At 40.0% G+C, this 14,225-nt stretch overlaps 1 protein-coding gene across 5 annotated transcripts in view; it reads left to right on the top strand.

Moving 5' to 3' along the window:
• Positions 1-14,225, top strand: part of PTPRM (protein tyrosine phosphatase receptor type M) — a 527,195-nt gene that overhangs the window by 348,183 nt on the left and 164,787 nt on the right. For all 5 annotated transcript variants that reach the window (XM_063130578.1, XM_063130575.1, XM_063130573.1 and 2 more), the window contains one exon: positions 7,305-7,437. In XM_063130578.1, the coding sequence (XP_062986648.1) occupies positions 7,305-7,437 (133 nt within the window). The remainder of the gene's footprint in view (positions 1-7,304; positions 7,438-14,225) is intronic.

The following is a 14,225-nucleotide window of genomic DNA, read 5'->3' as shown; positions in this document are numbered from 1 at the left end:
AACAATGAATCTAGAACAAAAACTGCTGATACCATGGAAGTGTTCATAGGGTTCCATTGTACATCTGTGCTGAACTATTGATGGACAATCTGTAATTAATTCTGATCCAGTTGGATGGATGGGAGGACCACCAATAAAATGCTAGGTTGCATGCTTCTATGGAAAGATAAGAGTTATTATATGGTTTGCTTTCAAATTACTAGTCCTGGGACTCACTTCACTAATCTCTGTCTTAGAATTTAAACTAAAAGTACTGACATTTAGGAAGAATCTAGAGAGAATGTTACCAACCACTTTACAATGCTAAGGTGTTCAAACCTTACACTGAAGGAAATATTAAGGTCATTGACCCAAAACATATTTTCTTACAAATTTATCCTGCCTATAGTTTAACTGTTACTTATAACATGTCATAAATAGTGCTGGATGAATGTTCTCACTTCTTCCCCCTCCCACAAGCCCCTGTACTTTGCCTCACTGTCCCTTTCTGTTGCCACTTACCTGGCCTAGCAACAGTGATGACAGCAATGGCAGGGATCTCTCACTGGAGTCCCGTGACTAGAGTCTTCCTTCAAAGTCATCTATTCGTCTCTCCCTGGCTCCTTGAACACTGCAATGTCAGCATCATAGACACAAGGGAACTTGTGAAATACAGTTTCCCCCCAAACCATCTCACTCTATAGTATAGACATAAGGTGCCCTGAAAAGAAATTTCCCAGAGCTCTTGAATCCAGAACGTTCTAGAATGTGCTAAGGATTCAAAGCCGTTGTGGTGTAATGGTTTGAGTATAAGATTAGGACTAGGGAGACTATAGGGTTCAAATCCAAATTGAGTCATAAACTGACCTTGGGCCAATTGCTTTTTCTAAGCCTAATCTACCTCACAGACAGTTCTGAGGATAAAATGGGGGGGGGGCAGAGTGAACCACCTTGAACTCCGTGGAGGAAGATTGGGATAACGATGTAATATGTAAATGAAATTAGGATTCAGGCACCCTAGGAAACTATATTTTCAAATAGGGCTGTGCACGGACCCACCGAAACACTTTATCGCCTGATCAGATCCGCCCACCCCCTCCGTCACTGTATGAACAGCAGCGCCAGTGGCAGAGTCAGGTAAACCAACCCCCCGCCCCCTTACCTGCCTCCATCGCGGCCCGTAGAGGGCTTCAATTGAGGCCCCGGTTGAAGCCGGAAGAGAAGGCCGCAGCTTCTTCCAGCTTCAAGCCGGGGCCTCAATTGAAGCCCACAATGGACCGCGATGGAGGCAGGTAAGCCCCCCTGCCCCCTTACCTGGCTCCGCCGCTGCTGCCACCTGGACTGCAGCGGCAGAGCCAGGTAAGCAAAACTCCCCCACTACCACCTTACCTGGCTCCATCGCCACACAGACTGCAGCAGCACTAGGTGAGTCCCCCTCCCCCCACTTACCTGCGTCCGGAGCTCCGGATTGAGGTGAACCACTTCGCCTCGATCTGCAGCCCCCTGACCTGATTCATCTCCGCCTTTGTCGGAGACGAGTCAGGCCACTCCGCTATCGCTTCTCCAAAGCGAAGTGGAGCACAGCCCTATTTTCAAGGGTCCCTAGTACCAGCGCAGGAGGTGTTGTGACTCAGATTACAGAACAAGAGAAGACTATTCAGGAGAATATTTGCTTGATAACGCAGGTGTACGTTATGAGACGAGTTCATATTCCAAGCCAGGTGAGTATGAACTTTGGCAATAGCTATTATCGTAACTTTAACCATATGGATGGGATGTCTACACACATTTAAAGTAGCAATGGCTGCAAATGAAGCCATAGCTGTGTTTTGGATAAGGAATAATAAAATGAGCACAGTGTGTTCGTTCAAGCAGATCAAGATTGAATGATAGTTACCTTTCATAGGTATACAAATGTTGTGCTACTGTTTCATCATCAATATGCTTCTCTAAGTTGTTTGTTTTGTTTTTTGCTTTTGGCACACAGAACTTATTGAGATCTGCAAGCGTCGTTAATCTGATTTACAGTTTTTAAGAGCTGCTGTAATATAGTGTTCTTGCCAGTGAATTATTTTCAGCAAGGTGTTTGAGGGGTACTGGCATAAGACTCGTTCTGGTTATCACTATCCAACTGGCTGTGAGTAATGCATGGCGAGTTGGCTCACTGGACACTCAGATAGGTTGGGGGTGAGCCAAGGTGTATTTGGCTCTCACAGTCTCTATAGAAGCATTAAGAGCCATATTGGATCAGACCAAGAGTTCATCTGGTCCAGCACTCCGTTCACACAGTGGTCAACCAGCTGTTGACTAAGGACCAACAAAGCAGGACATGAGTGCAACAGCACCTTCCTACCCATGTTCCCTAGCAACTGGTGTATATAGGCTTACTGCCTCTGATACTCGAGCACATCGCCACCAGGACCAGTAGCCATTGATAGTCTTCTCCTTCAGGAATTTATCCAACCTCTTTAAAGCCATTCAAATTGGTGGCCATCACCACATCTTGTGGTAGTGAATTCCATAGTTTAAGTATGTGCTGTGTGAATCTGTCCTGAAACACCCACCAATCAGCTTCATGGGATGACCCCAGGTTCTAGGATTACGGGAGAGGGAAGAAATTGTCTCCTTACCCACATTCTCCACGCTATAGTGCCCTCCAATGTGTTGGACTACAACACATTGGCTATTCTAGCTTGGGAAGATGGGAGTGCTAGTCCAGCACATCTGGGGAACATTCTGCGTCCTGAGTAACCTGAAGACTCTTGCTGCGCTTTTGTCTTCTGCCCCTCCTTTGTGTTCCCAGCTGTGCATTTGCCTCCTTGTCTGTTGCCACTCTTCAATTCAGCCTATTTAAGATTTCAGAGCTTGGTGCGCCCACTGACTGTGAATACAGATGAGCTCCTTGAACTGATGTCCTGATTGAACTATTTCGCATTTGACCCAGTTTCTGCCTCAAGCACACCTTAGCTGCAAGTCTACAGGAGCATGTCCTGCTCAGAAATGGAACAATTTCACATCTTTTAACATCGAATTGCATGTCTTCCTGTTCTCTTCTCAACCCTCTTGCATTGTGGCAGACCCCTTGAATTAGATAATCAAAGGCAGAGGCACACCACTATTTGATAATTTAGTCTTGTCCTATTTTACATGATTCCATGCTCCTAATCACAATGCAGCTGTCATACAGGGGTATAACATTTCATTTCCCTGACCTTATCTGAAATATGAGTTAAGGGTAGGTGCTGAAAAGTGATATTACTTGGATCCTGCTGCCTGCATAATAATTTGATTGCATGCCTCTTAAGGATATGAGTTTTTTTGAAGGTGTGATCATCTACCTTGCCCTCAGGAGGAACAAATGGATATTAACCAGTTTCTGTATTATACAGGTCAAAAGTTGGAACAGAAAAAGGAGAATTTTTTTTAAAAAAAACATCATGCACTGGTTAGGAACAGGAAAAGTATATTTCATTTGTGACTGAGCTTTGCTGTGCCTATTTTCCTTGATATTTTAAAACTTTGACATGGCATTAGTTGATCAGAACACCTGTACAAGACATTTAGTTGGGGCAAAACCTAAAAGTAATGCATTGAACAAGCGCATTTAAAGCTAACCGAAGTCAAGAAGTTGTCCCAGGCTTAAATGGAAAATTAAAGTGAAACCAGTGTTAAAATTACAGTGATTACAAAGGAAAGGATTTTTGGCACAATAGGGGAAGAAATTAGAGGCTTTTATGTGTATATTCAGCAAAACAGTCTGATTTTACTTTTAAATACATGTTTTTTGTTATACCTATACGTAAGGTTACATTTAAAAAAGGGCCATAATACATTAAATTCTAATGAATGCTATGTTTTATTTCAAAAGAATATAGTTTCTGGCTCTTATCTGCTATCTTTTGCATGGAATCCCAGTGAATATTTGCACTCACTGAAGTCATGTTTGTTCAGCATGGGGGATGGGGGACTTAGATGTGCCTGACTGCTGGCTAGATTACAAGCCAAACAACTTGATCCTGTGAGCAGGTACAGCTGAGGTATTGTGGGTGCAGCAGCTCATAAGATTGGGCAGGCATGAGGCTCCAATTGGTTGTTAGTTACAGCCCCAGGGCTGGCTTTGTTGGTGGTGTTTTGCAAATGCTTGTCCCCCTGCCTTCACATAAATGTAAAGTCATTCAAGGGGGTGGGCCAAGCTTCTGTGCACACCAGGTTTGGGGGAACTGGCATACATAGCGGGTCTTATATGTCAGAGATCGCAATTCTATTTCCTTATATACAAGGAAGCTCTTAGTTGGAAGATACAAGAGTAAAGAGCATAGGAAGCACAGCGAAAAAGAAATACAAAGTCCTGCCACATGAACAAAGTCTTTTTCTGAGATTACTGGATTGTATCTGGAACCTTCCATTCCCATGATACCTGCTATTTCTGTTGATCATGCTCTCTTAAAAAATAATAATCAGACTGCTTTTGTTAAGGCTGTGAGAGAAAGTGTGGCAAACACATAGATTGAGTGAAATGGCTGGGGTTTGCATTTGCTTTTCCTGGAAAGAAGTAGCATGCTTTTGGATCACATTATTATTATTATTATTATTATTATTAGTAGTAGTAGTAGTAGTATACCGCCCCATAGCTGAGGCTAAAGGGAAATATCCCCCCCCCCACTTGTACCATCTCGCCAGCTTTGGCACCAGATTCTGTCTGCTGGTGTAATCTTTCTCCTGGGCTACAGCAAAGCCCCAAGAACTGTCATAGATAAACTAGAGAGCAACATTAAGGGCACAATCCTATGTATGTTTAGACAGAAAAAAGTCCACAAATTCCCTGCATGCCCCAGCCAGGAGCTGTAGGGTTTTTTTCTGTCTAAACATGTATAGGATTTCGTACTAAATTGGATATTGTGATATAAGACAGGGTAGATCTGGATCTGTTGATAAATCTTTGGGTGATTCACAATAGATCAACAAGGATTTCTGACTCTTAGTTGCTTATCAAAAACAGCCACAAAGTGACTCCCACACCTGCCCTAAGGTCTGCTTCTGAAATAAAGTTTAGAACCATGATTGAGTTTTTGCATAGAAGGACTGTGAGCTCCATTCAGTTCTGGTCTTCAAAACAAATTCCTGAGTTCAAAACTCTTGAATTGTAAGGGAATGTCTTTTGAACCAGTCTCCAATTGGTAGATCTACAAAGTAGTTTCCACAAGCCTGATCTCTGTCTGCCCACCCCTGATATAAAACATTAAGGCTGTCTGCTGTTTTTTTTTTAATTTAGTTAGCTAGTTGTTAACACTATTTGTATACCTCTCAATAACTGATGTTTCCTTGCCACCGTACTTTTAAAAACCAGGATAAAATACCAGCTTTTTTGTCAGTTTTGCTAGTGTTCATATGTGATGAAATATGAACACTGTTGGAAATATAAAAAAACATTTTATGTTTGTGAGTCCCAATGTAAATCAGTAGAGCCCAATAGTAAAATCTTACTGACTGTGTATCATCACTTCTGCATGTTGAGCATTCATGAAACTCTTAGTTGTGTCTAACGGTGTCAATCCGCTGATGGAACTACTTCTGTCAACAGGACAGGGATGGTGTAACCTCAAAATCTACTCCAGAGGACTAGGAAATCCTCTGGAGGAGATGTCCAGGTAGCATCGAGGGCTGCAGGGAGAGGAGAGAGGGAAAAAGTAATAGTGAACTATTGAACTTATGCTAGTATGACATTAGATTTAACCCACCGTCTGTGTCAGTACTTTCCTCGCCTGACTCGTCTTAGACTCCAATATGGCAAGAAACATGAGGAAGGCTCGCGGGATGTGTACTATCAGGCAAAAAAAGAATGCTACGGCAAGAGATAACCCAATGGTGCCATTGCTCCTAGATAGTGCTACTGTATTGTTTACTCCAGTTTGCAGTTTGGATATTGTAGATCTGGTGTCAAGCTGTTGTACAATTGACTTAGAGATTTGCGCCAGAGATCCTGAATAATGTATCTAGATAGAAACTCACCAAAAAAGTGGAGGGGGGGGGAAGAGAAGATGTTCATTATTAGGCACCAAAATGGATATCACAATTTATTCAACTAATATGGCAATCCATTGGTTATAAACTTCGGCAAAAAGAATTTTGTAAATTTGTGTGTCCTTGAAAGTTTAGCATCATTCAATGCTGAGCAATAAAAAAAAAAAATCTGTCCTAGGAATGATTATTCATTACCATAGTTTCTAGACAAAAAGAAAAGAAAAAGAAGAAGGTTAGAACTTAATCAGGGCTTTCAAAGACCTTGATGAAAACAGGAGTGTGCTGGTCCCCTAACGTTAAAGTTTAATTACATTTTACTCTTTCTCTGCCCACATCCATGTCAATCCAAAGGAACTTTAATGAGGAAGCTTATAAATCAGACTTGTTTCGGGATTGTCTGTCTACCCTGTGAAGGTGACATGGTGCCTCAAATGATGAATACTGTCATATTTTGATTAAAAAGTCAGAAGTCCTTTAAGGGGGTCAGCATGGTGAATTGAATACTGCATCCTTAACACTTTTCATGCTAACATTATTTAGCGGAGAAAATGGATGTTTCATGAGACATGGAGTCTGATGTTCCATCACATTATACAGTAAGCAGAACAAACAGTATTTTTGTTTTTGTTTTTGTAGAGGACGCTATAAAAGCTTAAGACAGTGGCTGCTGTAAGGCACTGGTTATCTCATTTAAACAGATATTAAATGTGGGTGCCAGTGGTATGATCATCAGCTGCTTCCCATTTTGTGAATAAATTGCTTAGAAGGAGTCTTTTGCCTACCAGATGTGACCTAGATTTAGATTTCCAAAGGCAAAAAAAGTCTATTGTGTAAAAACAAAACATTTGCTGGTAAAATGCATGGTAAATGAGCTTATCTCACATTTCCAGGTGTTTAAGCTAATATGTTAAGGAATTACTGCTTCATTTATGAGAAATAATTGCTGAAAATGTTTCAGCAAATCAAATGTGGTTAAAGGCTTATGATAGTTATTGTGTTGTTGAGATATATATATATATATATATATATATATATATAAAGCAATACTAACAGGGAGGGTAGCACAGATAATAAAAATATAGAAAATTAGTATGTGAGGACAAGGTAAGGTATAGGCGTAGCATGGAGATTTGGTTTAGCATGTTGAAGTGCATATCAATTCCTGTTAATAACAAATCCTAAGAAAGAAACGTTTTGGCATCTGCCAGCTCTGATAACTATTATTATTACTATGTTAAATATAATAAATAAAATGTTCAATGTCTTAATTGTTTTCCTCTCTCTTTTTAAATGTGCTTCTGTAGGTGCTGCTACTAGGAAACCAGACCCTGAACCAGAGAAGCAAACAGACCACACTGTTAAAATAGCTGGAGTCATTGCAGGAATCTTGTTGTTCGTTATTATATTTCTTGGGGTTGTGTTGGTTATGAAGAAAAGGTGAGTAGTTAATAAATATTTGTGTGTGTACATATTTGTGTTGAAACATCTCCTGCAGCAATCTTCAGTGAGACCCATGCAAAGTTTCCAACCACTTTTATGGACAGTTGAAACAAGAACTGCTACTTATTCTCCCTAAAGCCTTGCTAGTGTTGGATGAAACTGTGATATCTGTCTCTTTCCTCCTGTAGCATTCTTAGTAAATTAATGTTAGTCTCGTGGTGTTAAAAATCCCTGAGGCTAAGTCTAGCGCTGTATATTGCATGATCAGCCCAAATTACATAACAATAATGTTCATCTGTACCTCCACTCCATTCAGGAGCTAAGGTGAAAGATAGAGTTGCTTGATTTCTTATAGAACTTTCAGGAAATGATCAGTCTTTAATTTAAAAGAAGGCTTAGTCAAAAATAAACTGCTTTGGATCCAAACTACATGGTTGAATCCAAAGGACCATGATGGAAGGTAAATCACGATTAGTGCTGAAGAGTTTTGTGGTGCTATAATGCAATGGATTCTACAGCTCTCCTCATGCTTCTGCTTGTGCAGGTCATTGTGCCGTTTCACAAGAAGAGCAAGATCTTTGAATTTAATTTCACTTTGCTCACACAGCGCTTTAGTGGAAGGAATAAAACATTCCTTCTGTGAGCAGTCAACTCTTCCAAATGCAAAATGAAACTTTTCAGTCCGACCCTATTGTGGGACAGAAATGTAAGACTGGTTTTGCTGATTAAATTCCTTGGAAGCCTATGAGCGCCCTCAGACGGGGCAAAATTGCATTCCCTTGCCGTCGCTTTGCCTCATGCTTCTGTCCCACAATTCAGTGGGTGTTTTTATCACACTGCTTCTCCTGCACACAGCAGGAAATGGTGGCAAGTTTCGTTACAGCCAAAAGAATCAGATTTGCCAGGACATTTTTTGTGACAGAAGAACGAATAGAAGGAGCAGCAGACACACAGGAAATGAACGGCGTTGTGAAAAGGACCCATGAAAATCCATGAGTAGCCAGTAACGAGCATGCTATAAAATGCTTGTCTGATGACGCTCTATATTGCACTGTGCATTTTCCCCCTGTGAAAATGAAATGCTGAGGGTAACTTAGGGCAGATTCACCAAGTATTTTGAATGAGTGAAGAAAAGGAATGGATATCTTCTGAAAATATTAGCAGCTTTATAAATTGTTAGCCATAATAATGCTATAAACTTGTCTTTCTTTGGAATATCTATCTGGTGTCAAGGTGAGATGTATCAGTAAAAACAGTGAGACAATCATTATGACAGTGGCAATACTTGGAAAATTGCTTAGTAATGTAGGAGGACATCACAGTCAATATCTTTATAGTTGCACTTAGGCTAGGCTTAGGTTTATTTATTCTGGATTGATAGGAAATGGTAGCTATGAAAAATAACTGAATGTTTGTCATTTGAATGCTTCTCCCTTTGCAATTATGACCTTCCCAAATGCAGGGCCTACCAGTGCAATTTCTACAGGCCTCATGTTCTTTAATTGATCTCAGATCTATTTGCTATAGATCTTGGAGAGTTCTAGATGTGAAGTGACCTGTCAATTGAACAAGGTTTGTAAGACACTACGTGTATATTTAAATTACCATTGTAATAGTATTTCCCCAGCTGGGTCATAACAGTGAACCAGATGGGATTCACTTCCTTAGGGTAATGGAAAGAACTTGTAAAGTAAGCATAAAAAATAAGTAGTGGCATTAAATGAACCTCTGTTAAAATGAAGAAAACATTGAATTTGAATTTTGTTTGTCAGAAAGAAATCCAAAGCATTGCATTCATAAAAATACACAAATACACTTTGTAGCTTTAAATTCTGCATAGAGTTGATACCTTTGTAGAAATAAATTCTTCAATAATGAAATCACAAAAATAGCAATCTAGGGGGCTGCCTTCATGATGCCACATTGCTGCCACTTTGGGAGAAACCCTGTGCTTTTATTTATTTATTTAATTAATTTATTACATTTCTATACCGCCCAATAGCTTTTGCTGCTGCAGGGTGGCTGCAGGTAATCCACAGTATGGATTACTGTGGGGGCTTTCTGGCGACCATCTGCTCACCGTGTCCACCCTCTGCCCAGCTTTCAGTGACCAATCAGAGGTCGCCTTCCACCCAGGAACACCCTCAGCTCGATGCTGGAGCGAGGTCAGGAGGTGGAAGAGCCATGGTGACCTCACTCCAGCGCAAAAAGCCAGGGTAAGACCCCAGCTTTTGAAACACACAGCTTTGTGGCAGCAAATTGGCAGCTGCGTCATATAACGGATGCAGCGCCACCACGTAGCCACCACAGGGCTTTTAAAACATATAGACATCCCCTATATAAGACATGTCCAAAACAAAGTATGACCTGAATTACATGTCCAGAACAGCATTTTTTTTTACTTTATCTGTTTTGATATTTTGGAACTTGTCCAAGTCAACATTTATCCATCACAATAATTTTTGTAGATTACTCAGTCTAAATAAATATTGTGGGAAAGATTCTCCCGATCCCACAGGCAGCATATATAGATTCTTATCAACTACTAGGAAATTCTTTACATTCATATAATCATATAATTACAAGAATTCATGTAATTCCACTCATGTAATTTCTCCCGAAGGATGGAGCTTTCTCTAGTGTCTCTGATATATTTAATTTGTTCCCGTTCTAGTTCTTTTTCTAAGCAAAGGTTAGCTCTTTTCAATGCCACTCCATTCCTATATGGACGGCAAGTAGGAAGTGGTTGGTACTTTTACTGTGCCATATTGATTACAGTTCTAATTAATATCATTCTCATTCTCATTCTTTATTGTTTGTAGCCAATGACCATCACAACATCATAAAACATTAAAACATTAAAACCATTAAAACATTAAAACATTAATCTGATTAAAACTGTTGAAACGGTAGGACAAGTTAACACATTAAGCAAAATAGCGCAGCAATAAAACACTTTATCTTAAATCAATGCCATACTCTTTGTGTTATTGTATCTGTATAACAAATCAAACCTAAATATTTTTGTCAACCAGCAAAACCCATTTTATGAGAACAGAATTTTCTCCAGTTATTAAATTTTACAAACTAAACAAACTAAAAGCTTTGCCAATTCTTTGGCTATGTAGAGTGAAAATTACAAAATATAAACTTAAGAAAACAACTAACAGATACATGCTCTAATTTGCATATGAATCCCGGGGGCTCCCAACACTGGTGCTCAGTCAGCAAAGCAAGAAAACAGAAGGTCAGAGTGTAGCAGGACATTGAGAGCACTAGACTTTGACTATTGGCAGTGTAGGATATGCTAAGAATCATAACTAGTTCATGTGGGCAATGTATGAATGACATTTTAGAGGGTGGAAAACAAAGCATTGTCAGGGTCAGATTAAATCATCTACTTATGCCTACATATCTACTACATATACAGTAAATCTTGTTTGGCAAGAGATAGTGTCTGATGTCTGTTGTCACTAAAGACCTTGCTGGTATTTAGTTAGAGGCCATACTCTCAATCAGGGTGTGATATTGATTGACATAAAACTTGCCACAGTTTTCTGTAACTGCTAATTTACACCAAGGTAAAGACAACAGACCTTAGAATATCTTGTCTGGAGGTTCAGTCTCTGTGTTTCATACTTTCCTCAGGTGAAGGCCTGTTGATAGTGATGATCCTTAGGAGTTATTGCAAGAACTTCCAGCCACTGTTTTCTCACCAAGCTCTGGGCACAGTGATCCAATAGCTGCTTCAGGGAAGCTAAACGGATTTGCAGCATACCACTTTTTCTCCTGCAGCCCCTCTTCCAATCCCAATTAGTACTCAAATTACATGGTGAGGGGAGGGGCATTCATTGTGGTAGAAGGGTACTTCTGCACCTGAAACCTCCTGTTCACCCATAGAAAACTCTCTGGGGATAGAAATACCACCAGAAGTGTTCCGACCAATGCTAGGGCTCAAAATAGAATCTCGAGCTCCTTTGTTCCCCTGACATACACACAGTTCGGGCCCTTGAAGCCAGTGTAGTTATTTTTAGTGCGGTGTTCAAAAAACATTCCTCCCTTGTTTTTGACCATTCTCAATCAATTTCGTGAAAAAGAAATTACGTAAGAAATTCAAAGAAGCAGAAAATTCTCATGGGTTGGGTTCAGGGTTCTTACTAATGAAGTGACTGAGGGATTTTTGTGAGTGTCCTCTATTACAATGTATAATTGTTTCCCTGGCAACCAGTAGCCTCCTCGACTTCCCGCACATCAATTAAAGCCCAGGGGGAAACATCATGAGGTAATTCCTCCCATAGGGATTTTTTTTTCAGATCAGGAAGTACACACGAGGCCCTTCACCACCTCATCATGATTTGATAAACTCAAAACCACCAATGAAATAAATTCAAAAGGAATTATAAAATGCCCTTTCTGAAGACATTTTTTTCTCAGAAAAATTCTAAGTGTTTTTCTTACGTCCCTGTCCCCAGCTCCAAAAAATAAATTGTGCCTTAGAGAAATTTTCTTGAAATTTTCTACACCATGTTTGTTTGTTTGTTTTGGTGGTAGTTGTATTCCCTCTCTCCCTTCCCCACAATGCCTTGGGATAATGCTAAATATGGGGCATTGTGGAGGATGCAAAATAGAAGCTTAGCTGACAATACAATTGCTGCTGGTGCCAATTGCACACAAAATCCTCGCGAAAACCTTTAGGGAAAAAGAAAGCTGTGCTGCATCCTTTACCAATAATGAGGCCCACCTGTAAGAAACTGTTGGAGAAATTCTCATCCTCCAGGAGAAATTCAGTGAAATTGTTCCCCAATTACTCTGCTCACAAATAGAGTGGAGAATTTGTGCACAGCTCTCGTTATGTTCTCTCTTTTGGTGTGGATGAGAGGGATTTTGTTTTCAATTAGGGTGGGAGTGGGAGCTGCCTTCCGCCTCGTGTCCTGGCTGCAGTGAGCTGGTTGGAAGCAGTAGCTCCTACCGGCTCACTGGTATTTCCCCCTCCCAGATTTAGGATTGTTTTTAAGTAGATTTATGTTTATTACACTCATTTGGCATTAAGAACTACGGCACTTAATTGTCAAGGATTTTCATACATAAAACTTCATGAGCTTATTATAAAAATTCAATATAAGAATTTCTGGAACAGCCTCTTCTTCATTTTTCTTCTATTCTATCAAATTGTAATGTTTGAGGCATTTACTGAAATTAAAGCACCTGGTTCTGCAACCATATTTTATACAGAATAATTCATCTCAATACGTTTTTGGCAGACTTTTGCATCTATGCACTTGACAATTTTATACTGATTAATTATATTTATTGTTGTTTCTGAAAGTGTGGAGCATTTATACCAATTATGCTATATTCCTGTAAGTACAACATAGGCTGAAGAACAGAGACTGCTGTGTCATGAGATCCTAAATCAGAAAGTGGGAATAAATAATTTTGAATTATGGGAACACACACACATGGAACAACCTTGCTCTCTACCTTTCAGTCATAGGTAGGCAGAAGTATTTTCATGGGGCACAGCAGTACCTTCTTATTCAAGGTCGGCCTTGTTGTTTTGGGGTTATTTTTTGTTTTGTTTTGCATGACTCAAAAATGCAAGAACACATATAACTGCAGCTTTCCTACTGAAACAACATATTGCATTCTTCTAAATAGAATTTTAACAGGTGTGCATTTAGCAAATATGCCACATGTTATTAAATATTAAGCACGTAGCTCCTTGTGTTTAAACAATACTGTTAGCATCAGAAAAATAAGAATATAAAACTGGCAAACATTTCTGCAGGCAAAGAAGATGAGAGAGAAAATTTGATGAAAGTCTCATTTCAAAGGGACGCCTGCAGCATGTAGCTGGAGGCAAGTTAACATTAGCTGTAGTCCTTTGTAAGGCCTATTTATATGGGGGTGTAGGGTTTTCTTTTGCCATAGTCAAAAACAAACTATGCAGTAAAGATTATCAATACCTATAGCGCTTATTTCTATATCTGGAGTATGAATATTACTTTTATTCATCCTTAGAATAAATAAGAAAAACGATTAGGTTTCATCTTCATTTAGTATATATTTTTAGACATTTTTGCTTCTTCATGAAAAGTTGATCCTTTTTTTGCACTAGAAAAGAGGAGGTCATGAATAGAATGGAATCACAAAGGCAATTGTAATACCGTATTTCTTTGATTCTAAGATGCCATCGATTCTAAGACGCACCCCATTTTTAGAGATGTTTATTTGGGGAAAAATGGCATCTTAGAATCGAAGAAATATTACTTCCCACACCGCCCAGCCAACCGCCCCCCCTCCGCGCTTTCTTCTAATGGTTGTGTCCTTTTCTTTTTTCCCTCTGTGTGAGAAGAAACCGCCGTTTGCGTGGGAAGAAGGGGGGGCGTAGAAACAAAGAGTAAACAATATTTTCGGGCGGGGAGAGAGAGGAGAAGACGCGATTAAGGAGGTAAAATGCTTCTCTCTCCAGTCCCGCGTCTGTTCAATTGGTTCCGTTTAAGGCGCTCCAAATTCTCCATAGGATCCGGCTCTTTACTTGTCGGTGCACCAGGGGACGACGACACACGAGTAAGTCCCGTGGAAATCGATGGGACTTCTGAATAAATTTACGATTTCCGAAGCACCTTCAGGACTAACAAAAAAACAGGCGCTTACCCTCCCAGCTCCTCCTCTCTCGCATGGCTTGAGGCTGCTGCAGGAGCTTCCTCTTTTCCTCTTACCATATTTCTTCGATTCTAAGATGCCATCGATTCTAACACACACTCCATTTTTAGAGCTGTTTA

This window comes from Elgaria multicarinata, chromosome 7 (assembly GCF_023053635.1).
Source record: "Elgaria multicarinata webbii isolate HBS135686 ecotype San Diego chromosome 7, rElgMul1.1.pri, whole genome shotgun sequence".
In the NCBI taxonomy this organism is placed as follows: domain Eukaryota; kingdom Metazoa; phylum Chordata; class Lepidosauria; order Squamata; family Anguidae; genus Elgaria; species Elgaria multicarinata.
This window is presented reverse-complemented; position numbering and strand designations above follow the sequence as displayed.